Source organism: Cladophialophora carrionii (genome assembly GCF_000365165.1).
Source record: "Cladophialophora carrionii CBS 160.54 unplaced genomic scaffold supercont1.2, whole genome shotgun sequence".
Taxonomy (NCBI): domain Eukaryota; kingdom Fungi; phylum Ascomycota; class Eurotiomycetes; order Chaetothyriales; family Herpotrichiellaceae; genus Cladophialophora; species Cladophialophora carrionii.
This window is the reverse complement of record NW_008481827.1, coordinates 24,584-51,132: the sequence shown is the minus strand read 5'-3', so window position 1 is coordinate 51,132 and position 26,549 is coordinate 24,584. Positions and strand designations below refer to the sequence as shown.

General features: G+C 54.0%; 8 protein-coding genes across 8 annotated transcripts; 3 read left to right on the top strand and 5 right to left on the bottom strand.

The window, feature by feature from the left end:
* Nucleotides 1-1,710: 1,710 nt before the first annotated feature.
* Nucleotides 1,711-4,387, bottom strand: G647_02082 (uncharacterized protein; the record flags this gene model as incomplete). Its single annotated transcript, XM_008726433.1, has 2 exons — nt 1,711-1,854; nt 1,907-4,387. 2 exons carry the CDS (start codon nt 4,385-4,387, stop codon nt 1,711-1,713), a joined length of 2,625 nt encoding a protein of 874 aa, XP_008724655.1.
* Nucleotides 4,388-6,485: 2,098 nt separating this feature from the next.
* Nucleotides 6,486-8,043, bottom strand: G647_02081 (uncharacterized protein; the record flags this gene model as incomplete). The annotated part of the gene is made up of 4 exons (XM_008726432.1): nt 6,486-7,145; nt 7,198-7,578; nt 7,634-7,898; nt 7,946-8,043. The coding sequence occupies 4 exons, from the start codon at nt 8,041-8,043 to the stop codon at nt 6,486-6,488; spliced, it is 1,404 nt and encodes a 467-aa protein (XP_008724654.1).
* Nucleotides 8,044-9,052: 1,009 nt separating this feature from the next.
* Nucleotides 9,053-9,817, bottom strand: G647_02080 (uncharacterized protein; the record flags this gene model as incomplete). The annotated part of the gene is made up of 1 exon (XM_008726431.1): nt 9,053-9,817. One exon carries the CDS (start codon nt 9,815-9,817, stop codon nt 9,053-9,055), a length of 765 nt encoding a protein of 254 aa, XP_008724653.1.
* Nucleotides 9,818-10,367: 550 nt separating this feature from the next.
* Nucleotides 10,368-12,525, bottom strand: G647_02079 (uncharacterized protein; the record flags this gene model as incomplete). The annotated part of the gene is made up of 2 exons (XM_008726430.1): nt 10,368-11,710; nt 11,766-12,525. 2 exons carry the CDS (start codon nt 12,523-12,525, stop codon nt 10,368-10,370), a joined length of 2,103 nt encoding a protein of 700 aa, XP_008724652.1.
* A 983-nt stretch (nt 12,526-13,508) lies between these two features.
* Nucleotides 13,509-16,666, top strand: G647_02078 (uncharacterized protein; the record flags this gene model as incomplete). The annotated part of the gene is made up of 4 exons (XM_008726429.1): nt 13,509-13,666; nt 13,731-14,320; nt 14,369-15,029; nt 15,097-16,666. 4 exons carry the CDS (start codon nt 13,509-13,511, stop codon nt 16,664-16,666), a joined length of 2,979 nt encoding a protein of 992 aa, XP_008724651.1.
* A 2,129-nt stretch (nt 16,667-18,795) lies between these two features.
* On the bottom strand, nt 18,796-20,252 carry G647_02077 (uncharacterized protein; the record flags this gene model as incomplete). Its single annotated transcript, XM_008726428.1, has 3 exons — nt 18,796-18,864; nt 18,960-19,020; nt 19,090-20,252. 3 exons carry the CDS (start codon nt 20,250-20,252, stop codon nt 18,796-18,798), a joined length of 1,293 nt encoding a protein of 430 aa, XP_008724650.1.
* Nucleotides 20,253-21,883: 1,631 nt separating this feature from the next.
* On the top strand, nt 21,884-23,541 carry G647_02076 (uncharacterized protein; the record flags this gene model as incomplete). The annotated part of the gene is made up of 2 exons (XM_008726427.1): nt 21,884-22,008; nt 22,068-23,541. 2 exons carry the CDS (start codon nt 21,884-21,886, stop codon nt 23,539-23,541), a joined length of 1,599 nt encoding a protein of 532 aa, XP_008724649.1.
* A 1,376-nt stretch (nt 23,542-24,917) lies between these two features.
* G647_02075 (ATP-dependent rRNA helicase RRP3) lies at nt 24,918-26,336 on the top strand (the record flags this gene model as incomplete). Its single annotated transcript, XM_008726426.1, has 1 exon — nt 24,918-26,336. One exon carries the CDS (start codon nt 24,918-24,920, stop codon nt 26,334-26,336), a length of 1,419 nt encoding a protein of 472 aa, XP_008724648.1.
* Between the last annotated feature and the right edge of the window lie 213 nt (nt 26,337-26,549).

Genomic DNA, 26,549 nt, shown 5'->3' with positions numbered 1-26,549 from the left:
AGGTGGTACAGTCGTGGGTCAAGTCAGCCAAGATCCCAAGGTACCAGGGACGATCAGGCCTCTCAGGCACGCAATACGGATGGCGGCGCAGGGCAACTTTCCTCAAGAGAGCCGTGAATGAAGTCGGAGCTGACTTGCAGGATTACTAGCGCTACGAGTCGAGACAGAAGCGAGTGACGGTGTCCGGATTGGCGTTCGAAAAATTCATTGAATACAGAGTCGAGTGGGTGATGCGATCGTCATTCCCAAAGCGGTCGCTTTGGCTGGGGGCTGATGTGTCAGATGCGTGGTTGAGCGAGTGTCGGAATTGAAAGCTGCGGGCGACCGTAATCGACTAGGCGCGCGCGCGATATATGGCGTAGAGACGCAGTCGTCGTGTAGGATGACCGTCCTGAGTACGGTGGGTGAAACGAATGACTGGAAGGAGGAAGGGTGGTAAAACGGCTTCAGACGAAGAAGTTTCGAGGTGACAGCAAGGAGGGGCAGTCGACTTGCACGGTGTCGGGGAACCGTGATCGAGCCGGGTGTGTGTCGCTAACGCTGGAGCAGGAGCTGGTTCTGGTGCTGGAACCCGACTGGTATCGTGATCCTGGTGATGATGGCTGGATTGACAATGGTGTCAGTGGGTGCGCGAAGAGAAGAGGTCCATGACCACACCACTTTGTCTGCCTGCTCTGCCCTGTTACCCTCTCTTGTATGGAGTATCTCCTGCTCTTCTCTGATACATCCCGTGCCGGCGGATGGGTGCCATCGCCGCGTGGAGTTTGCCCAGATTAAGCATGGGCTCGGTTCCTGGATGGGGTGTGCAAGGGTGTCTTGGTGCGTGAGGCTTGATCCGCTTGCACGGTCGTTGGCTGGGTTTTGGGAATTGTCTGAGTTCGGCGTGCGCCTCTTCCAATGAAATGCTGCCCAGGACTTGGAGATTGACGACTGAACGCCATTGATGAGGCGCCTGCGGAGCCACAGAATCACGATCCACTGACGGTCGGTTAAAGACTCGCAGTCACGAGGCACATGGACGCGGAAACTCACAGATGCGACCGAATATTGGGCAGCCTCGTTCCACTCTCCTTTGCCTCTTTCGCAGCATGGACGTTTTGACAGCTCAACATTATCTCTCAATAGTCCCTGCTCGACCAGCTGAGGCGTTGAGATTGAGACATCGGTCGCGCCCTGCGCTGAGCCGCTGTCGGTGAGATAACATGATCAGATCCAGGTACCAGGGACCAGGGACTGCGAAGGAAACCAATCTCGCCTGGCTGACACGCTTACGTGTCGGGTTTCGACCCTTTATCGACGCTTGTTATCAGAGTCGAGGTCCTTGGCTCATGATACTTATGTACACAGTGCCATAATAGAGATACGGGCACGTTTTAGGAGGCACATTCCCGGTGCGTTAACACCGAGTACCGGGGGAACGTTTACAAGCAGTGCGTGGCCTTCACATCAGCTCTCCTACTATTTACTATACCCAATTTCCCAACTTTTTATCCCAATCCGCGCTGGGATCTTCCATCCCAGTTGACCGTTTCCTTCGTTCCGTCATAAAAGTAGACATTCATGAGCGTCCTCGCGGGAGGACCACAACCTTGGGTAAATTAACATATGCTGTGAAGGTGGTCAAATGACCATCGATCGGGCGCAGGGCTGTCCGCTTTGCCTGTCCCTGATCATACACGGCGGCAGTCAAAGTGCGAGGTTGACTTATTGTCACAGCGCCAGGCCCGTTCCATCACCAGTCCACCTATACAATGCGAGTACCTCTCGCCGCCAGTGCTGTTGCTCAGCCAAATCCTCGGGAATACGACCACGAACCTGCTGGAGCGCCGAGCGCATGACCTTCCGGAAATTGCGCTATGGGCCTGTTAGCTGTTTCCTGAGGTGACAGTGTAAGATCCAAGCGTACCTGGTATTGCGTGTCCAGCGTGGCCACGCATGCTTCGTGGGCCCGAACAATTGTCTCACATGCCTTGACAACATCGGGACTCACATCGCCCTGAAGTTTGTCGGCGAATAACAACAGTAAGAAACTGCCTTGGAGCAGATATACTCCGAAAAAGAAGGGCATGAAACTCAAATCAGGGTCGTCCTCGATGATTTCGGCCACCGCCTCGGCTGCGGACACGGCATGCCCTGTGGCGGTCACGAAGGATTGCGACGATATCCACAGGTCGTTGTCATCCAACAAAGCAATTGGGTCCCATTTGCCCGTCAAGAGAATGTGCAAGACGTGCATAATATGAGTACCGTATGCCACGACTGTCTTCGTTTGCAAAGCGAGCTCCGAAGCACTGTGCGACTCGTTCGTGCCGGCGGAGACGACCGAGGGAGTGACCACATCGTTGTGGCTCGTGTCCTGGAAATGTCCTCCTGCCGCTTCAAAGTCTTTCAGACTCTGCCCATAAGTCTCCAGCTGCAGGGTGATTTCGTCTGTGTGATCGTCCCAGTTCTTGGCCTTGTTTGCGCGGGGCCCAAACCGTGGCCTGTTCCGAGCATGGTTGAGATCCAAAATCTCACCCAATATCACCATCAGAGGCAAGAAATACCCGAACACACTGTGCGACGTGCACTCGATGTTCAGTCCCCTCCGTCTGAGCGCTGGATCAGAAGCCCGGTCAAAACGCCCAGCTTGGAAGATCTCGTCGTCCAGTGGTTGCAAAAGGCCTTCGCACTCCTTGTTGAGAAAGAACATAGGCCGATTGTAGCATAAAGCTAGATGCCGATCCTGCATATAGAGCAGCCACCAAGTTCGCCGACGTTCCTCCCTCTCTTCCTCCGACACATATCCTATAGAATTGCGCCGAGCATCATCCACCGAATTCTTGCGATTGTCTCCCGCATGACCATCTGTGTTGTTATTCGTTTGATTATTGTCTTCGCCGTCCTGCTCAGGCGGATTGGGAGGCAGTTCTCGACCGAGTCGAATCTCTCGAGCGAGCGACCATGCCGCATTCCACCATCTCAAACTAGCTGCTTTCCGCTCGCTCGCCGAGACCACCGTAGCCAGGTGAATATAAGTTGCCAGGTTGTCTATCTGAGCTCGATCCACTCCGTGTCCCCCAGAATGTGTCGGTACAACCAGAGCACCCAGTCCTCCATCATTAGCGGTCATTTGTGGATAGTTTGGATTGGGAGTTGGCACCGAGGTATTGGGATGGCTGTGAATAAGTGGTTTCAGCATGTTGATTGTAAGTTCCAACAACCTTTGACATATACGAGCTCGGGCATCCAGCTGCGCGGTCAAAAAGGCAGCGTCACTGGTTTGTGCCGCGATCCATAACATGCTAGCCAGCAGCGCTGGAGTACATGGACGAGGGTCGGTGGGATGCAGAATAGACTTCTTCCGGAAAATGTAGCCCAGAATATATGCGTTAGCGGGTCTCAGGTATGCCGAGGTCGAACTCGTGAAGTATTGCTCGAGCAGGTCGCAGGCCAATGCTTGAGGAATGATGGACTCGATATGGGGTAGGAGAGGACGCAGGACTGGATATCTCAAAGTGTCGGTGATGCGAGGCTGGGCCGGGAGGGGCTCGTTGATGAACATTGGCGAGGTGAGTGCAAGCCAATCCGGCGACTCGACCATGGGAGCTTTGCCCATGAAGGCGACAGAGTAATCGTCACCCAGCGGAAATCCAAAGCCTTGTGTCGCTCCTTGTACGTGCATGGGGTCGAGGCTGGACGGCGCATATGCCTGGTTGGGGACGGCAAACTCGATAGCCTGCGTCTGGGCAATGGATGGTATCATGTTCGGTTCCATTTCGTGCATTGGATGTGCGCCCGTCATTCCTACTCCTGACGAAGGATCGAAATTGGCGAAGAAGGCATTCTGATGAGGGTTGGGGTCGAACCCTGCGCTGGGGGGTGTATTGTTCGACGGTAAGGGATTGGCATCGACCAAGCCATCGCGACCGGCAAAAGAGGTACTAGAATACTTTCTCGAGCCTGCGGACTGACGCACAGCGGATTGATGGTTGGTGGACGGCTGAACAGTGGTTCCGTAGTTTGCTTCATCCTGCCCATCCGTCTCTTTCTTTGGTGCTCGGCCTCTCTTCTTGTGAGCACGAGCATACTCGCAGATGAGAGAGTTCTCGGTGCAGTGCGCGCAGGGTTGTTTGCCGTCACATTTAGTACGCAGTTGATTGCATTGGTCACAGGCTCGACTTATTCGCCGGCGAACGGCCGCCGCGTCGCTGGACTCGTTGTTCCCATCAAGCTCCGACTCTCGTCTCTTGCGACCGGCCTGAAGGTTGTCATTTTCATATTTAGGCTGCGGGTGGAGGACAGAGGTGAGCTGTTGCGGTTGGGAGGTGATCATGTCGGATCTCTGGGCATAGTCGTGGTATTCGGAGTAGCTGTTGTGGGTTTGTGGGGGAATGCGGGAGAGCATGGCGGCGGGATTTGAGGGTGAGAGCAGCACGAGGCCGTTGTCATAGTCTCTCGATGTTCGCTCGAGTGCCGTCAAGAGTCGGCGGACAGCCAAAAAGACGCTGTTTGTTTGATGAAGGTTGCGATCGACGACAGCCCAAGCACTGAGGACACACAGCTTCTGCCGTAACGGGGATAAAAGCGGTGGAAACGGTCGCAGCAGGGTAGCACAATCTGAGGAGTGGCAGTTTCGGTGTGGTGTGGAGACTTTTTTTGCTCACATGAGATGCTGGAGGATCGAACATGGAGTCGGAGCGGGCACGCGGCGGAGGGCACGAGTCAAACGTCGGGATTTGGACGCCTCGACCACCACGCGCATGAGAACGAAAAACATGGGATCATGAGCAGTCTCATGCAGCAGACATGCCCAATCGGCAGCAATTGTGCTTGTCCTGTGCAGGCGAGCCAGCGAGAGGCACGGGGAAAGCTGCTGGCAAAAGCAGGGTCTTTGATGAATTGCGAAAGGCATGGCAGTTCACCGGGGGGGCATGTTGCTTGCCCTGGCACGCCTGGCTAATGAACGTTGGAAGCTGGGGGCCCGCCCACCAAGTTAGTTAGGCAAGCTGGGGTTAAGTAGAGGATCATGTTCGGCCCTCTTTATTGGCAGCGTGGTCGGCTGCACGAAGGCTGGCCGAGTCGTAACTCGTACAAAGTACTCCGTACAGGGATGGTGGTCCCAGTGGGTGGTCGCGGTGGGCGGGTGGGCGGGGACCGATCACGCATCTTTCCTGGCAACCATCTCCGGCCACATCTTCACGTCCCAAGGCTGAGAATGCCCATCTAGGGACACCGTGCAGGAAACACATGTCGACTACGATCCTGACCGACCAGACGCTGGTGGGAGATGAGTGAGACAATCATTAACAAAGTGGCGGTCTCTCCAGCGTAATCGAGTCTTGAATTGGGATCCACTGGGAGAATTCCATCTCTTCTCGCAGCTTCCTTGTGGGGGAAAGGCGCAAGATGCGGGGCACGCCTACGCACTGTGTTTGGCTAGAAGTGCCCACCTAGGTGGCGCCCCGAACATCGAGCCGCGGCTGCTCGATGACTGCAGGCGCCCAAAAGCTCGTGCGCACCACGCGCAAGGGTAGCTTTCCACTGGACCGGCCGTTGCTCTTCTTATTCAACGGGTTACACCATCAAGATTTCGAAGCTCCTCTGCGCCAACCTGCCACCGTCTTTTTGCTGCATACTACGATGCCGCATTCTCGTGATCGTGACGCTACGCAGAAGGTGCTAAAGTGCGCAGTCCTGCCCATGCTTTCATCCAAGTGTCGATATCTAGGCCTTGCGCAGCATCCCCCGTCGAACTGTAATAATGCTTGCATATTCTCGGAACGACAGCGAAAGGCCCCGGGAGTTCTTTGCCATAGCTCACCATAAAAGCAGTCACGTTGGTAGATACTTCTGGGATGGCGTTAACTGGCTTGCATGGAATTAAACGTCCTCTGGGCACTCAGCTGCAATAGTTCCGGGATTTTCACCCTCTCTCGTCTGGTCTAATTTCGAAGACACCCATCCCGAAACTATTTGCTTTCGAGTGTGCCACAACCACAATAGCACATTTCTCGAGGGCAATGTAAGCACTTGAGGTTGTTGGCAGCTGCAGCTAGCTGGCGTATGGAGATAATGGCCATGCAACAATGCTGCCCTTTGTGGAATGTCTGTGGTGAATTGACTCGGACTTTTGTGATTTACCATGGCCGTCCTGCATTGAACGCGCTGCCTTCCCTTGCTCCGTGTATAGTTCACGCCCCGCTGGAATGATTTACACAACCCTGCCTGGTATTCTTCTCAATTGTTGCCGAGATGTGCACCGTCTCTTCGTGTATCCCCGGCGGTGCGAATATATGAGGGTCTGAGGCTTCTCCGAATTGCATGCCGGCAGAAGTTTAGTCGCTAATGATTAAGCGACGAGTGTCTCGTCATAGTAGTCGAGCCTTTAGCATTCAGAAGGAACGGTAGCCTCGGGGGCCGCTGTACCCCCCAGAGATCGACTCGCCGAGGCCGCTGACGGTAAATTGTGTTCCTAGGACCCATAACTCGTACCTCTCGGCGTTTCATTGCGGAGCATGTTGGCTCAAAATCTTGTTCAGCCCTTCTCGTTGTACGCATTCATCAAAGTGAAAGCTGTGTGCCAGCTCATCCAAATCTTTGAAGTCCATCCCCTGGAATTGTTTTGCGAACTCATCGGAGAATTGCGCGCTCAACCACGTTTGGATCACCGCGCGCATGACGTGCCTTTCAGTCTGCCACGGGCCTGGGTAAGCGTCTTTTGCGGTTGGGCAGATCTTATCGATCCACTCCACCAGAGGATTCAATGCAGCCTCAGCTTCAGCGGAGTGGTGTACTCCCCAGGCATCCAACCGATATCGCTTCTTCTTGTCTAGGAAGGGCTGTATGGTCCGATTCCACTTCGAGTTTCTGTTCGTGTGCATCATTCCTTGCACTCCGATGTCCTTGTACAGCCAGATACTCCAGCTGATCTTATGCTTGTCGTAGATATTCAATTGCTGGCCGAGCATGTTATATCGGTCATGGTTGATGCCTTCAGCATCCTCTTCCTCTGCTGGGTCGGCGTACACTGGACCGAATTCTCCATTCCAGATGGGGCATTTGTGCTTGAGCATGAATTCGGCCTTTCGCAGGAACTGTCGTTCCAGCTTACGATTCTGGTCTTCTGTGCCCTTGTAGCGGTCACCAGTGGGGAAGCCCATCATCTGCATTTAATTAGCGGAAAACTTACGGTTAACTTATACCTGCAAGACGTACGGAATAGTCGTGTAATGCGTACACGCAATTAGGCAACACGTCGTCAAAGCCGATCCACTCCATCGAGAAGGTGTTGCCGTCTAACCACAGGATGTGGTGCGGGTCGATGGCACGAATAGCCGGTTCCAACCGTTTATAGAAAGCTGGAAGGCGGATGTGTTCAGGGTCGCAGGGTTCGTTGATGGGATTGTAGCCTGCCACCCATTTGTTGTCTTTGTATCTCTTTGCAATCTCTTGCCACAGCCAAACGGTTCTGTCTTGGTGGTCCTTGTAATCCCAGAACGCCGAATAGTTGGTCGGATTATCGGAGTGCCAATCTGGATTTTGACCTCCCGGCACAGTATGCATATCAAGAATTGTGTAGATCTGGTGCTTCGCACACTAGTAGGCGTCAGATCTGCTCGCTTTTGCCTCGGTCTATCGGTATCTCACTCACAATATCGATGACTCTGTCGAGATGTTTGAAGCCCGACTCCTTCAACACTCGTGGGTTCATGTCGTCTTCAAGATGTCGGTAATTGAAGGGTAGTCGAATGCAGTTCAGCTTCAGGCTTGCGAAGAACCGGGCGTCTGCCTCGGTGAAGTGGTATTCGAGCCATTTGTCGAAGAAGTATTCCGCCTTCTCCTCTCCAAGCACCTTTCTCATCGAGGCTCTATGTTGAAACTCGTGTCCGGGATACCCTGTGATAAAATTCTCCATGCTACGTGGATGTGAGCTCGAGTTCTGTCGGGGGGAAGGCAGCCTCACTTCATCCAGCCTCCAATTGCTGCACCACGAAGAACTACCTGCTGCCCATTTCCGTCCACAATCTTGTCGCCTTCGACCTTGAGGTAGCCTGACGCCATATCTGCTTTGCTGTGCTTTGCTTGGGAGACACCGAAGAGAGATACTCACGGCTACAGCATGAATAGTCTTACCTTCTGGGTTCCGGGTATTTAGGAATGGTGGAGGATTGGCCACAGAGCATGTTTGTATTAGTGTTCAGCATTGGCTGGAGGGATCCATCGCTTTCGCAGGCAGCGTTTCCCACCGACGGAAAGCATGCCGGTCGAGGTTCTGAGATGACACCGGATCAATGGTGGGGGGTCTCTATCTCAATCTCTCGAGGTCGAGGAAGTCCACATGATGGACTCTCCGGCTAAAAGGTTCGGGTATCCCGCCTGATATTCGGGAGAAGGACCTTGGAGATGTGAAGGACGGACGGTGGATGGACGATGAATGGGGAGACAATGACGTGCATCACAGCAGCTGCAGTCTTTTAGCCGTGAAGGTCTTGGCGAGAGACAGTCGACACGAGTGGTGAGAACAGTCCCAATCCAGCTCAATTGCAACTCACTCTAGTCTCGAGTTGAATATAGCTACGAGAGTTCACAATGCTGTACTGCCGAATGTCAGACACTTGGCTGTAGAGATCCTACTTAGTAAGAGACAGTGGTGGTAAAGTCATCCAAAAACACATCTCTATCCAGATCAATTGCGGCTCGCTGATGGCTCAAATCGGAATCCAGTTGTTGGAAGCGACAGGGCTGGACAATGCCCAGAATTTCAGACGGCTGTCTTGAGTTCTGCATCACGGTTCAGCTCAGCCCTGCCTTTGCCCTTCTTCACTACTTGCTCGACCACTGTCGATCTTGACTCCAACGGATGTTCTTCTACCCTTGAGCAAATCTCCGAGAAGGATATGGTCGGCCAGGGAATTGCGACAGCTTGACTATCGTATGAGGCTCGTCCCTGCGATGAACTGTCTGAGCTCTCGTCTCTCATGAAATCCGATCACGTTGTGCTCTCCAGAGCTTTGGCCCAGTCCGGAGGAAGCCCCTGTTCATAAGCTCAACTTGCGAAGTCATGTTCTGATTAAGTTCGACTCACAGTGTATCTGCCATATAGCACGTCATATCTGACGTGTGTGACATGCATAAGATTCTCTGGACGAGAGATCTTTACTCGACGTGGCAGTTTCCGAAGCGTGGGCCCGTCGGGGGACTTTATGCGAGTGTTCTGACTGTATCTTTCCCGGGAGTTGTCGTTCTGGGCTCTTCGCATCAAGGAGCGGAGCGTGGCCTTGTAGGCGTTTGCCTGCAGGATTTCGGCGTCAAAGGAGAAGTTCGCTGAAAACCTTGAGGTCCCGGTCGTGGTCCTGGTGCGTTGGGTGACAATGGACGCTGAGTCGCACACGACTATCAGGGAGGTCGAATCATCCCTGACCTGATCGAAGACGCTCCTCGACTCCGTCTCTTGCAGGAACTCTTGTTGCACTCTTGGGTTTCGACATTTGAACGCTGTAACAAGCAAATTGAGCGCATTAATCTGCCGATCCAGCCGAGTAAGGCAGTCTTCAGTCCCTTTGCTCTCGAGCATCAGGTTAACTTTGCTGAGAAATGTGACTTCATCCGTATCATTATACTGAAGTTTGGCAAGTTGCTCGTCAAGGAGGCGGAGAAGGAGGTTGCAGCAGCCAATTGCGGCGCTGAGGTCCAGAGTCAGCTGGTAGTGTTGTTCATCTCGCGAGAGAGATTCGACAATCAGCAGGTTGATTTGGCTGAGAGCTGCTCTTACGGTGATCAACTGGCCCGAGAGCGTTTCTATCGTGAGATTTGATTCCTTGAAGCGCTGGCGCATCTCTGCGAGGGAGCATATGCATCCTGTTGCGATGTCGATGATCCCAAGGAGGGAGCCGACAGCTCCGATCGCTTCCATAACCAGGAGAATGGGCACTCAGAATCACGACGACTTCTGCTACTGTCAAGGTCTGGCCGCCCAACCTGAGAAATAGATTGGAGCGCAACAAAGGTAAGTCAGTGGGGAAAAGCTCGAGGTGTTGCGTCGCTTCTGCCCCAGTAAAAGAACTTGGTCAGGGGGCAAGCGTGGAGATGAAACTTCTTAGGGCCTGGCGGCTCGGATGCCTGGCACACCAGGGCCGAGTATATCGTGGCGGAGCATCTGCCCAGATAGCCTAGGAGCCCCTCGCGATGCACTCCAGCAGCGTGTCTCTATCAGACTTGATCAATCCAAACCGTGGATAAGGAATGCTCTGTCGACATTAGCGAGGATCATTTGCACGTAGCACGGCCGATATGATGACAGCTGAACCAAACCAATGAATATTATCCATCTTAGATTGACGCTACTTCTTCCAACGAGACTACATCCATCGTCACAGCGACTCCTGTCACTGATTGAAATAATAGCCGATGCTATAGTTCAACCACGCACATTGAGGGAGGTCAACAAACGTCCCAGTCGAAGCTGGATAGTCCAAATGTTTGATTGGACCAGTAGCGTTCGACACTTTCGGCCAAGGACCTGAAGCGTGAACACCCTGTAGAGTGTTTGTGTAGCCTCTGGCTTGAAGGTAATTGATCGGGATGTTGGGCTGCCCGGTCTTGACGAACTCAGCAAAGTAGCCGCTGACCAGCTGCACGGAGTACAAGTCTTTGGCATCTCTGAGAGGAACATAGAAATTACCGAATGCCCAGTCCATGTCAGCGCCGTGTAGTTTGAAGTATGGGAGGTTTGGATTTCCATTCGGATAGCCAGGCGTGACAGGGGCACCGGCAACGTTTTCTGGGTTGTAGCCATTGATCGTGCGGTCCATCTGATAATAGTATGTAGCAGGGAATGTCCCTGTTTCGGCGCCGGCATAGACTGTCGCTTGGTCGATGCAGCGGAAAGTGGTATCAGTCGCAACACGCTGCGATACATTGAAGGCATCAAGGGTCTTGTTCCCAGAATCGTAATAGGGAAACAACCCCGACTGGATAATGGCTTGTGCGTAAGACGCGTTGATGCCTAAGCCTGTCATCAAGCCCTGGGTCTCGTTCTGCACTGGTGTCGGAGATATCGTCGAAAAGGATGCCCCATCGTTCGCGGCAACGCCGAATATTATGGGCACATACGCACTGCCACCATTCTTCTTTGTGACTTCGAGCTGGGAGGAGTTGACAATTGTTCCATCCTGGACCACGTATCTTGCAACCGTCTGTAGATTGACCAGGGCGGTGGCATTGACAGTCTCCAGGCAAGCAATCTTCCCGCTGAGAGTTGACTGGGTACAGTTCGACGCGTTGAAAATCTGAGGTCCGGCCACAGTATATGATTCGTTCAAGGTATAGTATGACGAGTACGTGGTTCCGTAGTTACTCTCAAGGCCTAAAGTCTCTCCGCCGCCCAAGTTGGACATGGCAATGGCACCTTGGAACAAGCCGATGGCGGGCGGGCTTCCGAGGAGAGCTCGTACTGAGCCAGCACCTGCGGACTCTCCCATGATTGTAATCTTCTTTGGGTCTCCACCGAACTGGGCAATATTCCGGACAGTCCAGTTCAAAGCCACGATCTGGTCTCCGATGCCATAGTTACCTTTGATGTCTGTGCCAGGGATGGCGAGAAAGCCCAAGGTCGATAGTCGGTAGTTGACATTGACCACGACGATGTCTTCCCGCGAAGCCAGGTTACCGCCATCGCTGAGTGGATCGGCGCCGCTGCCACCAGTGAAACCGCCACCATGGATCCAGACTAGATAAATCAGCAGCGCTCAGTCTCCAGGCGCTAGGTAAGTGAGAAAGCTTACATAAAACAGGTCGCAAGGCTTTCGTCGAGCCAGTCTTGGGGATGTAGGGAGTCTGGATGTTAAGGAACAAGCAGTCCTCACTCGTGCTGTTCTGGTATGGCTGAGAACATTGGGAGCCGTACGCAGTCACGTTCAATATCTGGCCCTTTTTACTGTATAGGTGAGAGTAGACCCAGCGTTGTGGGGGGTCGGCGTATCTAATGCCAAGAAAACGGAATGACTTCTGGTTGCGATAGCCGACATAGGTGTTTCCTGCCGCCGCCACGATCACCTGGTTCGAGGCACGTGCTGTTGAGTTCGGAGGTTGGCTGGCGTCACTCGATTGCGTGCAGAGAACAGGGAGGGGAGTGTTGCCTTGTGGTGTACTTGGAAAAGACAGTTGCGCTTGAGCGGAGACTTCCAAGTTCCCCCTTGCAATGTGGTACTGCTGGTTGGGCGACACTCTTCCAGAGAATGCCAAATATGCCAACGCCGAAGAGAAGTCGCTGCTGTAGTTCTGAATGGCGGCCTGAGTCAAAAGAGTCTCGCTCAAAGCTTGGCATGCAGCTTGCCCAGCAGACGCTGGCATGGGGTCGAGGAGGATAGCGCCGACATGATTGACATCGTCAGAGGCATTCAGGTTGTTCTGGAAGACGTACGTCAAGGAGCTCCCGGAGTTGGACACAGAAACGGGTGCTCTTCGCTCTGCATCATGCGGATGTCCCCGAGCAGTCACAGCGAGCACGGCGAGTGACAGAGCGATTCGAAGCATCGAAGGCATCGTCACAGGGGTGCGATTCCACTCAAGAAATAGCTAGCGAAGGTAGAAATGCCCAGAAGTCCTGGGCAGATATTCTTACCATTATCACACTCAATTCCACCACACCGTACTCCGTCATTGTCTGCATGATCATCTCCGTACGTCCGTGGTGTCGTAGAATTCATGCTATTTTCATCTCTCAGTCAACCCGCAGGACAAATGCCGGGAGAGAAGAGCAGCTGTTGAGACGCCGTTCTAAGACAGGCAGGCAGTTGTCCCTCGTACAAGTTTTCTGGCTAGGGTCAAGATGCGGAGGTGCTTCGCGTCGATGCCGGTTGAATATGCAGACAAGGTCACCGTCTCTTGACCGCGGCGCTGGGGTATGAAAGGCAATCTAGCATTATAGCCGCGAAAAGGGTCCATCTCGCAAAAGAACAGTCAATGACGGCGACAACTGCAGGTCGACCACCCTAGGTCGGTCTGCTACGCAGGAACCCATCTTGCAAGTGGAAGGTCGGAGGCTGCGATATTCAGGCTGAAATGATCTGGGGTCTGATTGGCTGCGACTCGAACTTAGTCATTTGCCAAAAGCGGCCTAGCGCACAAATATCGTCGAGAACCGAATCTTGGCGCTACTCAGGCTCAACTTGCACCCTTGACGTTCACCTTGCATTTGATCTGCAGCTATCCCCGGCTCTATTCCCATCTCCGCATTCGATCAGAGCTTAACTGGCTAAATAATCTCATGGAAGCTATGGCACGGCTGGTGGTCTTGCGAAAGAATGCTTGCAGACGATCCAGCGTTGCTCCGCTTTCAGTGTCCGTGGCAGAGCAGTCAATGTTACCTCCACTAGGAACATCACTGAGCTTGTTGAATGAGACAGGAAGGTGCAGCATCCTGCAATTCCCACAGCAGACCATGTCCTGATCTGTGTTGATTTATACCAAAGGTAGGTCGCGTTTGTTCTGGCAAGACCTCAAGCGCGTGTGACACTTATTCTATCATGGCGGCCTTTTGCGCCCTTTTGTTCCTGTGCTGCTTTGGCTGGGCAACCCAAGCACAGCAGAATCTGATCGCTTTCAATCAATCTGCTGGTGCTCTGCTGCTCGCAGATTCGTCTACAGCGCCCGTGATACTAGTCAGCAACGATGAATGGGCGGGGTGGGTACTCCCAAAGCTAGCCTGGCTGATGCGATACAAGTCTTTGGTGCTGACAATACCACAGTGTGCAACGAGCGGCGGGTGATCTAGGTCGTGATTTTGGACGTGTAATCGGCGTCAATGGCACTGTCCTTACGTTTAATTCCAGCTCCGGTGCCCAGTCCAGTGCACCCGTCGTCATTGCAGGCACAGTGGGCAAGTCCAGTCTGATACGGTCGCTTGTCCAATCCGGAAAGATCAATGTCGACAGTATACGAGGCCAATGGGAGAGCTATCAGATACAGCTGGTTTCAAACCCATTGGAGGGCGTAAGCAGCGCACTCGTTGTTGCCGGCGCGGACAAAAGAGGCTCGATTTATGGCATCTACGACATTTCCGAACAAATGGGTGTATCGCCTTGGTATTGGTGGGCTGATGTGCCTGCCATGTCGCAGAAGTCCGTCTATGTACAGAATGTCACAAAGGTGCAGCCATCGCCTTCGGTCAAGTACCGCGGGTTCTTCCTCAATGACGAGCAGCCTGCTCTGACGAACTGGCTGAACACCCGCTACCCGCCTGGTGAATATGGCCCTGGCTTCAATCATCTCTTCTACTCCACAGTCTTTGAGCTCCTGCTCCGCCTCAGAGCCAACTACATGTGGCCTGCACAATGGGGTATGTATGCATCCTGTCTTGGGCAAGCCTCTTCTAACGGTCTTCCAGCGAGCATGTTCTACGTGGACGACCCGCTAAATCCGGCAACCGCGGACGAGTACGGAATTGTTATGGGAACAAGCCACACAGAACCCATGGCTCGAAACACCAATGAACAATCGAACTTTCTGAATGGTACATGGGGCTGGTCAGTCAATCGTGCGAATGTTACAGAATTCATGAGGCAAGGTGTGGAAAGAGCGCAACCATATGAGACTCTCTACACCATGGGTATGCGGGGACTTGGAGACACCGCTTCGCCCACGCTCAACGCAAGCAGTCTCGAGCAGATCGTCAATGTCCAGCAAGACCTCATACGAGAGGTCTACAACAGCAGCAATGATTCGGTCGTGCCTCAAATGTGGTGTCTGTATAAAGAGGTGGGAGGCTACTTCGCCGACGGTCTGGAGGTGCCGGATGACATAACGCTGCTATGGAGCGATGACAACTGGGCTAATATGCAACGTTTGCCCCTGGCGAACGAGACCAGTCGGGCTGGCGGCGCAGGGATTTACTACCATGCAGACTACGTCGGCGATCCAAGGGACTACAAGTGGATCGACACCATCTCTCTTCAGAAATACTGGAGTGAGTTACAACAGGCGTACGACCGACAAGCTCGCCAAATCTGGATTCTCAATGTTGGCGACCTGAAGCCGCTTGAATTACCGTAAGTTTGGCCAACTCCTCCTATGTCAGGACCGAGCACTGCTGACTTTGCGTCTCTCAATCTACAGGATCAGCTACTTCTTCGCTTCTGCATATAATACCCCTGCCCTCGCCTCGCCTAATAGCACTCAAGCTTGGCTAAGTCAATGGGTTGCGCGTCAATTTGGGACACAAGTCGCCGATGCGACAGCAACCATTTTACTCAATTACTCCGTGCTTGCGGGCATGCGGAAGTACGAGCTCGTTGACCCAACCACGTATAGCATCATCAACTATAACGAAGCCGACAGCGTCCTCCAACAATGGCAGGACTTGGTCAGTGCAGCCAGTGCGATCTACGACCAACTCGATTCTTCCCTCCAATCCTCGTACTTCGAGCTGGTGCTCCACAAGTGCCTTGCTGGCTTTACCGTGTACGCGATACACATCAATGCAGCGAAGAACAATCTATACTCTGAACAGGGACGGACCAGTACAAATACGTTGGCGCAGACGGTTATGAATTACTTCGCACAAGATCACGCCTTGACACAGCAATATCACAATTTGCTGAATGGCAAGTGGAATCACATGCTGGATCAAACCCACCTTGGATACCAATACTGGCAGCAGCCAATGCGGAACAGCATGCCTGCGGTTTCGATGGTTCAGCAGCGTGAAGTTTCTCTTGCAGGCCAACTTGGCGTGACCTGCGACGGCAACAACGGGACCGTTCCCGGAGACGACATGTACCACAGCCTTTCGTCAAACGTTCTCACTCTACCGCCCATGGATCCTTACGGGCCGTCAAGGTGGATCGACGTCTTCTCCAGAGGCACCGATGCAGTCAACTTCAACGTGTCGAGCGAACCTCACGTTCTTGTCACCCCTTCAAGTGGTGTCCTGCAAGCGATGGGAAACAGCACCGACCTGCGACTCACCGTCTCCATCGACTGGGCGAGTGCTCCTAATGGAAGTACAATCTCGGTCATCAACATCACGACCACTACACCGACTGGTGTCTACAATAATGGCACTTATCCCTACGGTAACTTTGGGAGGCCGCAAATCCAAGTACCCGTCAACAAGACAGTAGTACCTGCATCATTCCATGGCTTTGTCGAGTCCGACCGGACCATCTCCATTGAACCTGAACACTTCTCGTCAAACATGTCCAATAACTCCGCGGCATACTACGAGGTCATCCCTGCTTACGGCAGGACATTGTCGGGCGTGACTCTGCTCCCGTTCACAGGTCCCTCCCAATCGGCCAGCTCGAGCTCGTCGCCCAAGCTCACATACAACTTTTACACGTTCACGCCCAATATCACAAACGCAAACTTGACGCTCTACGCAGGAACTGCCATGAACACCGATCCCACGCGACCTCTCAAGTACGCTGTCAGCATCGACAACACGACGCCACAGATCATCCAACCAAATCCATTGACTCATCTTTGGCCCCTGCCTGCGATGTGGAACGGCATGGTTGCCAACGCTGCTATGATAAACACGACGATGCATAACATTACCAGAACCGGAGCACATACATTGAACCTATGGCTTTTAGAACCAGGTCTGGTTGTGCAGAAGTTGGTGCTTGATCTAGGCGGCGTGAGGCGCACTTACCTCGGGCCTCCTGAGAGCATGATTGTGTGACGTCCAGTGACGGCGTGCTCACCCACCTGCTCTCGAGACGCCAAGAATCGATGTATTGGAAGGTCTACAGTAATAGCTAATACATAACTATCGTCGTCGTTGGCCGGTGATGCGCGCTAGCCGACCGAAGTGGAAGTGAAGTTTCCAAACTACTACCGACTCGCCAGGCTGATCTACACCGCGTAGGCATGGTCATTAGGTCCACCTGTATCACGCCGAAGACATGTTGCTCTCTCTCCCCGTTCCAACCGCACAGGTACTGCTTGGTCATAATTTCTTACCAACAATGATATCGAACTGTAGGGGAAGAGCCGCACTGACCCCCCTGCCACACTCCATTTTTTCGTCCCGTTCCTGCTGGCATGATACGTACTCACAGAGGCCATGCCAACGGACAAAGAAACGCAACCCACTGTGGCTGGCCGCTTGAGAAGCGTGTCTAAACCTCGCCACCATCCGCATGGCGCTGGGCCTCAAACTCAGGTTCAGGCCCAGGATCAACTTCACGCTCTCAAAGGCCCAGGGTAAGGGTTCGGGCTGAATTCAGGCAAATATCAAAATTGTGTATACCCCGTAGCCAGTTGGCCGGACTAGCTCGTGCCCACCCCGCCCTCGCTTGAGATCGAGAACCGCCCTCAGCCCATGCCATGCCATGCCATCACATAGGCTGGGCCGCCGTACTCCACCCGCAGCACATAGCTAGCACAATGCTTGAACAGAGCGCACGGAGGCGCCAACTCGGCTTTGCCGTTCCCACAGACCAGACCCCAGTGTACCTAGTAGTTAGCACAAGCAGGAAAATAGGGAACCCCCGGGCTCCAGACCCTCGGACTTGAGTGATTTTGTTTCGAGACGTCTTGTCAGTTTCTCTTTGCATCCCTGGCTTGCGAGGTATTGGTGCATTGGTGCTTGCTCGCGCGATGCCATGAAACCATGATCCCATGATGCCATGTATGGTGTATGCGAAGTATGCCACAGCCGGATAGCGCAGCCGGCTGCAATATCGCGTCGCCACTCTGGCATACGGGCATTGACATCAGTTTCTCGTCTTGCTCCCTCTCCCTGTCAGAGGGATCGTTGTGGCACTTCTGTGGTCCATCGATCGGCTGCCTATGCTTGCTGTATTGCTGTTCGATCAGAATCTTCGATCTTCCTGCCAGGGAGAGCAGCGCCGAACAGTCGACCGGGGGTTTGCATGCAGATACTCGCAAATGTCATAGTCTTGTCATGTCATGTCACGACATGTTACGGCAGGAGAACTCGCCGAGAAGCTCAGGAGCTGGGGTCGATTTCCTGACCGCTTACTCGTATGCGAATCACTATCATGACCTCCTCAGTTCCCACTGGGACATCGATCGCGTGCTTGGCTGAGGGGTGGAGCCTGTCCATACCTATGTAGTACTGGTTTATGGGGGTGCACTATGTGCTTGCTGTTCCTGATCCCGCGGACAATAAAACTGCTATAGAAAGGTACCGTAGCATCGCTGTTACCAGGCTACGTTGTAGATTGTAGGATTCAAGCTTGCTGCATGGCTGAACTTCGGCTGTCAGCCTCGAGCAACTCAAGCTCGTTACGAATGATAATTACCCGCAGTTCAGGCGATTGTGCGAAGCCACGAGCCAGGTACCACAGTACGTACTTGCTGTGTACGCGAAGGCACCTAGTCAGCCTCGCAAGAGGGGGTTAGGCCGCCCCGTATCTGGTAAGCAGCCGGTGCCAGCCCTGTTAGGTGCATGCCCTGCCCCAACCACACGTGGGATTCGGCGATGGGGCACGAACTATTTTCACTGGATACTGTAGGAAATACTGCAAGCGACAGGTTGGTCTTGCGCCAGAACTCGACCTAGTACAGTGACGCAACGTGAATTAGAAATTAATACCTCCTAGTCGTCTGCCTGTCTGTACAGACCACATGAGACAGTCCCCGTATTTTACCCCGACTTTTTGAATGCTCGTTCATGCCCTCTCCGTTTATCCGTGATCCAAGCAAAGGTGACAGGTGCATTCCAGTCCATTCCCGTCCGGACGTCAGACTGTCCGCATCAAGAAGAATGAGAAGTCAATGGCGAATCAATCGCAACGAGGGTTGCGCAGGGGTCTGCAGTCGTCCCGTCGTCCTTAGCGTAGATCAGGCGGAACAAACTGAGCACGGCACACCCTGCAAGGCATCTCCCACGGCATAGTATGCAGGTTTGCGCTGCGGCACCAGTCAGTGTCGAGGACGGCATAGAACAGAGCGGAACTGAAGGGCAGGCCATGACATGTGCCCCGCAGATCGAGGGTCAAACTTACAGTAAAGTCGGCGTTGTACAGAGTAGCAGCACCCTGGCCGGGGAAGGTTTGAGGAATCCAGCTGTTACGGCATGGTCAGTTACTGGTCTTCATCTGCCTCCTCGCCGCAATGGATCTGCAAAGGACATACCTGTACTGGTCGTCGAAATCCCAGACGGTGATGCCGACACATCCGTCCACTTCGACGCAGCTGGCCACGCTGTCGTAGTAGTTCTGCGCCTGCTCGGCGAATCCGGTCGAGTTGGTCGCGTTGGCTTGTACAAATCTGATATCCAGCTCGGTCATGGCCACCTCGACTCCCAACGCGACGTATGCTTCCTTCTGGGCGATCTGGTCCTCGAGCGAAGGCGTTCCGCCAACTTCGAAGTGCGACTCGAGACCGACGCCGTCGATGCGGATGTTTCGCGCTTGCAGTTCCTTGACAAGATCCTCCGTGGCCGTGGACTTGTTGCCCGGCGCCTCGATGCCATAGTCGTTGTAGTACAGCTTGGGTTTGGGCGTACCGGCGGGCAGAGCGTCAACTGCCTCTTGTGCAAACTGGAAGGCCAGGTAGAAGTACTCGGGGCCGATGGTGTCGTACCAGACGCTGGCGGAGAAGGTGCCGTTGGAGTTGAGGGCCTCGTTGACCACGTCCCATGAGTAGCAGGCTCCTCCGAAGTGGGCGACCACATTGTAAATGTGGTTTTGCATGATGGCCGTGAGTTCGTCGGCGCTCCAGTTGCCATTGAGGACAAAGTCGCTGATCTGGGTGGCCCAGACCAAGTTATGGCAGCGCAGGTATTTTCCGTGGTCCTGCGCGATGGCCACGACAATGTCACCTCCCGTGTAGTTAAAGACATTCTGCTCTGGCTCGGTCGAGACGAACTTCATGGCGTTGGCGGGCGTGACCTGCCCGAAGATGTGCGTGTTGTTGAGGATGGTTTGGTACAGGATGTTGGTATCCTCTCCGGTGCCTGGCTGGTCTGTTGCCGTGCCGAACCACAGTTTCCCCGCCGCCTGAGCCAGGTCATTGAGGTACGGGGGAGCCAACGGCTCGAAGTAGCCTTGGCAGGAGGAAGAAGTCGGCGCAGATGGTCCCGACGAAGTGGTGCTGGGTGCCGACGAGCTCGTCACCGCCTTGGTAGGCCCTGATGAAACTGATGAAGCCGGTACAGGCTGTCCCCAAGGCGGCGATGGAGGGTTCCAACCCGGTGGTCCTTGTGGTGGTCCTTGAGGCGGGCCCCATGCCACGGGCGTGGCAAGACCGACAGCCGCAAGGGCCGAGACTGCGGTAAGAGTGAAGAATGAAGGCATCTTGGATGAATCTACTAAGAAAGGAATGACAGGAATGATACAGTCGCTAGCACGACAACTCCAAGGGCTCTTTCGCTTCTCGACTGCCACCGCTTCCCATGGCCATGCTCCCAGCTATATATCCCTTTGCCGGTTATATTCGCAGCAGCACTCACCAGGATCTAAGATTTGCACTGTCACACACCGACAATGTGTTCTTGCGACGTCCAGTCTTGCGCAGTGCCGGCAGCCAAACAATCTCGATATTCAACCGGAACCCCGCAAAGCAGCTGTGATATTGACCAGCATCAAGCATAGGCGAGAATGAGAGGCCACAGACCTTCCTTGTTGAGCGACGACAAATGCACCACGCTGTACCTGACACGCACATTAACAGATTTGGGCAGGTCGGGCACGAGGCATGAAGCAGCTAGGTGCCATGCTCCATGTTCCCCAGTGTGTATCCAGGGACAGGGTCACGGGCATCTAATCTGCCCCAGCATAGGCGTGTGGAGTTAGCGAGAGTAGATTCCTGCGGTTCAATAGTTTACCCTGGTAACGCGACAGCGACAGCCTTGTTTAGCCCAAGGCTGCGACACGCTGAGCCCGCAACGTCGCGTGGTTTGAACACCGTGTGCTGGAGCTTCCGTGGAGACGATGCTCGTGGTGTTTTTCCGGAAAAAATCCTCAGGTGATGACAAGTGGTGGGTGAGTGGTAGATCGATGTTTCCGAGCTTCTGTTTGGAGATCGTGGCAACAATCACAAAGCGGGTGATATCGAAGACCACAAGATTCTGATCAACGTCCGGGGCCGTATTGTGGTGGCGAGCGTGACCGGGTAATAGGATAAATCGCCAATTTGCCTGTCCGCTGTTCAGTGTCCCCTTGGAAGAGTTCGAACAGGCCCTGGCAGTCCGTGGGCAACCCTCCACCGGCCCGGATGAAGCATAGTGGCTCCATACCCCCATGTCCCATCAGTCACCAGTCCCATCCGCCGCCATGGGGGTGTTTGCTCTCTCCAGCGGAGCTCCACGCTCGCTCCCACCTCCGATCGTCTCTGATCACTTCCTCGATGGAGACTCGGTCGACTCCCTGCTTCTGCCGGCCGCTGCATTCAGACGATCGCACCTCCCATGTGCTCTCCCGAGCCTGATCGTAATATGGTACCGTTCGGTAAAACACCCTGGTACGAGCACCGTCTTTCCACCTCCCTAATCCGTCGTCCCGTCGACATAGACTGCTAGTCTAGTGAGTCCCTTGACTCAAGCTTCTTAGGGCCGCCACTTCACCCAGCCTTTCGCCGCGGAAGGATCGTCCAATCCAGACCATGCCGTCCACACCAGGCCACCAGGTCCACCCATTCTGGCAACATTTCGGCGCCATCGTTGTCCGTGATTGGCTTTTTGGACCCTGGTCAGCCGTGAATGCAGACTTTCTAGAACGCTACACCGAAAAAGACACACGGTAGTATTTACACGGCTATCTGGGACGATAAGTCTGCATGGCGAGGGTCGCTCCGTATAAAGCACCTGGCTTGGGCCACGTCTTGTCCGTTCTCTTCTCTCCATCAAGCTTCACGTAGACAAAATCTTCTACGTTTCTTGTTTCATTGGTCACTTCCAAGCCTCACGTCGTCGACTACACCGCCCAGTATGTCGAAGGGATACTTCGAGCTGGCGGGACGCCAGTTCCCCAGGAAGACATGGTATAGAGACCCTGCTTTGAGGAGGACATACATCTGCCTCATGTTCGTGGTCCTCACCAGCGCTACCAATGGGTAAGTGTCGAGCCGCCTTCATACATCCAGCATGGACACTGGCTGACTCGTGTTGCTAGCTACGACGGATCGATGATGAACGGTCTTCAGAGTCTCCAGCCATGGCAGGAGCATTTCAACCACCCCAAGGGTGGCAAGATCGGTATCCTGAACGCCATCATGTCCATCGGTTCTCTGTCCGCCATCCCGTTTGTCCCGTACGCCGCCGATTATCTCGGCCGTCGCATGGCTATCTTGACCGGCTGCATCATCATGATGGTCGGTGTCGTCCTGCAATCCATCTCGGCCGGCTTTGGCATGTTCTTGGGCGCCCGGTTTCTCCTCGGTTTCGGCATCGCCATTGCCCACGGTGCTTCGCCTCTCCTGATCACCGAGTTGGTGCACCCTCAACATCGTGCCATCTTCACCACGATCTACAACACTACCTGGTACGCCGGGTCCATTGTCGCCGCGTGGTTGACTTACGGAACCGACCACATCAACAACAACTGGTCATGGCGTATCCCTACCATCGTCCAGGCAGCTCCCTCGATCATCCAGGTGTTTTTCATCTGGTTCGTGCCTGAATCGCCCCGCTGGTTCATCGCACATGGCAAAGAAGAGAAAGGTCTCAATGTCCTCTACAACGTCCACGCCAACGGCGACCGCAGCGACGAGATGGTCCAGCTCGAGTTCGTCGAAATCCGCGACACTCTCAAGCTCGAGAAGGAGATCGAAGGCAACCAGTGGCTCGAACTCATCAAGACAAAGGGCAACCGCCGCAGACTCATCATCCTCTTGTCCGCCGGTCTCTTCTCGCAATGGTCTGGCAACGGTCTGGTCTCGTACTACATCACTAAGATCCTCACCAACATCGGCTACACGGATACACTGACCCAGAACTTGATCAACGGTGTCCTTCAGATCTTCAACCTCTTCATCGCTGTCGGTGCCTGCTTCTTCGTCGACAAGGTCGGTCGCCGCAAGCTCTTCCTCATCTCCACCACCGGCATGTTGGTGACGTTCATCGTGTGGACCATCTGCTCAGCGCGCTACGCCATCTCGGGCTCCAGAGGTGCTGCCAACGCCGTTGTCGGCATGATCTACATCTACTACTTCTGGTACAACATTGCCTGGTCCGGCATGCTGGTCGGCTACTGCGCGGAAATCCTGCCGTACAACATCCGCGCCAAGGGCTTGACCGTCATGTTCTTGATGGTCGACGTGGCGCTCTTCTTCAACCAGTACATCAACCCCATTGCCCTGGACCACATCGGCTGGAAGTACTACATCTTCTACTGCGTGTGGCTCGCCCTCGAGCTTGCCGTCGTCTACTTCTTCTACGTCGAGACCCGCAACACTCCCCTCGAGGAAATCGCCAAGCACTTCGATGGCGACCAGGCCTTGGTTGCCGGCGCCAATGCCTCCCACAAGGGTCTCACACTGGCCGCTGAGATGGGCCTGGACGGCACGATCACCCAGCGCCACGAGCTCGACGAGAAGCGAAACTCCGTTCAGGTGGAGAACGCTGCCCCGACGAAGAGCGAGCTGTAGAGTACGTCATTTTGTGTGAGAGAATGAGTCATTTTTCTGTTCGGACCCAGACCTGGTGTTTAGATTAGATGGCAATTGTGGCTGGACGGAAGCCCAGCTGAAGATGGGCGGTAACGACTAGTACAATAATACAATGACATCAAAATGTCGACTCCTTGATCCGTGCCCACGCATTCCCAATGCCTCATGCTTGCACTGTGAGGAGATGAACTGGAAGGAGATCGCGACGCCAATGATCATCCACCTTTCACAGCGTCATGCTATGCTCTCAATGCCTCATGCTTGCACCATGAGGAGATGAACTGGAAAAAGATCGCAACGCAATGATCACTCACCTCTCACATCGTCATGGCGATCTGAGTTCTCCTGTCCAGTCGTCTTGGGTTTTGAGCCGTGTCTAGGCATTCCCGATATCTCATGCTTGCACCGTGAGGAATGAATTGGAAGGAGATCGCGACACGAATGATCACGATGACCCCATTTCCATCGTCATGGTGATCTGAGGTCGTCTGGCGAGCCGTCTTAGGTTGATTCGACCCGGCAGAGAGAGCCGCTCTGGAAGCCCGCATCTCGCTTCTGCAGACAATCGATGTGATATATCATTCCGAGCCCATGGGAAGCTAGTACCCCAGGATCTGCAACACGGACTGCGGGTCGAGGCATGCTTGCTGTAGCTGTGATTTCACTTGTGCGACATGTCCGCATTTCCCCAGGCCTGAGCCGTGTCCACCTTGCCGCCCTAGCTCGTGGTTCCTATCGTAATTGTGCTCGCTAAAGAAGCATCCTAACTCGCCAACTCCCCGCACGACGTGTAGCAGCCATGTGCGACCGACCAACATGTCGATTGCCGCCCACAGCTTCTGCATGGTAAAATCGCATGACGATCTCTGCCTCCCGAGAGTTGGCCATACGGGTCGCCATGGGGATTTGGTTTGGGAGCGTAGAGGAGGAGCTCAATGCGTCATTTCCCACACAAGTGTAGGTAACATCAGGCGCATGAGGCTTGAACACGGCTCCACGAGACCTCACGCGTCTCGCCAGTCTGGTACCTGTAGTAAGCGGCCACGGTCGAGCACACATGTTGCGAAGTGAAAAGAGGAATTTTAAGTCTGTCAATGCCGGAGTGACGTGGGTAGCGAGATCAAGGCGAGCAAGAAATTCTCCGAGTCAAGGCCTAGTCCGGCTGTCTTGATCGCGAGTCATGGAGTTCCGAAGACGAACCGAGCAGCGCAGCCTTGCGCCCGAGGTTGTTAAGCGTCCCTGATAAGATAAGATTGATCCACAAAATTTTTGTCTGCGGATTTCCTGGCGGTTGTGTATGGCGTAGAACTTTGACCACTTCCACCAGAGTCGACTCGCTTTCCTCCATCGCACCAATGCCGCCACTAAAGAAGCGCAAGCTAAGCCATGGCGAGTCTTCTGACGCTGACTCTATCGGCTCCACAGTCAACTCCGAAGCCAGCGAGATTGGTGACGAGGTGCCGACGACAGCGCCCTCAAAACCAAAGACATTCAAAGAGCTGGGAATCATAGAGTCTCTATGCGAGGCCTGCGAATCACTCAATTACAAGACACCTACCCCCATCCAAGCCGAAGCGATACCCCTGGCCTTACAGGGACGAGATCTTATCGGGCTGGCAGAGACTGGCAGCGGCAAGACAGCAGCCTTTGTGCTTCCTATCTTGCAGGCTCTTATGGATAAGCCGCAGCAGCTGCATTCGCTCATTTTGGCACCTACGAGAGAACTGGCATACCAGATCAACGACGCGGTGGTTGCCCTGGGGTCGGTGATTGCAGTTCGCTGTGCGGTTCTGGTTGGTGGAATGGATATGATTCAACAGGCGATCGCTTTGGGAAAGAAGCCGCACGTTATCGTTGCAACACCTGGACGGTTACTGGATCATCTCGAGAACACAAAAGGCTTCTCTCTACGCCAGCTCAAGTACCTGGTCATGGACGAGGCCGATCGACTGCTGGACCTGGATTTCGGGCCCATCCTCGACAAGATCCTGAAGATCCTACCAAGAGAAGGAAGAAGAACATATCTTTTCTCCGCTACCATGTCGAGCAAAGTCGAGTCCTTGCAACGGGCATCCCTATCAAACCCCCTGCGAGTGGCCGTCTCTCAAGACAAATACCAGACGGTGTCAACACTGATCCAAACATACCTGTTCATCCCGCACAAGCATAAAGATCTCTACCTCATCCATGTCTTGAACGAGTATGCTGGCCAAACGGGCATCATTTTCACACGAACGGTCAACGAGGCGCAACGCATCTCCATCCTTTTGCGCACGCTAGGCTTCTCGGCAATCCCTATTCACGGCCAATTGTCCCAGCAAGCTCGATTGGCCGCGCTGAACAAATTTCGCGCAAAATCTCGTAATATTTTGGTTGCTTCTGACGTGGCGTCAAGGGGCCTGGATATTCCTTCTGTCGATCTCGTGATCAACTACGATCTCCCCCACGACAGCAAGACGTACATCCATCGAGTCGGGCGCACGGCGCGAGCAGGTAAGAGTGGCAAGGCTATTTCTTTTGTCACGCAGTATGACGTGGAGTTGTGGATGAGGATTGAGGGAGCGCTGGGTAAGAAATTGAACGAACATGAGACGGTCAAGGAGGAGGTTATGGTGCTGGCTGAGAGAGTCGGTGACGCGCAGCGGGCCGCTGTTCTGGAGATGAAGGAACTACATGAGAACCGAGGCAAGAAAGGGGCGACGCTGAGGCACAAGCGGACCGTGAAGGGCGGCGGGAAGAGAGGTCGAGACGACATGGACCAGGACGAAGGGTAGAGAGTCGCTGGCAGAATGTTCCCGCTTACGTACAATAATCACAGCCACCACAGTTGGCACCCAAGTTGGTTTGTTCTGGTCGGGTGACTAAATGTGTAACAAAGCTGCTCGTCCGGATAGTACTAGAGCAGCCTCGGCGATGCAGAACGTCACTCCGGAACGAGGCTATCCTGCGCTAGATGTCAGAGGATACCACCCGTTGTAGCGAGCCCG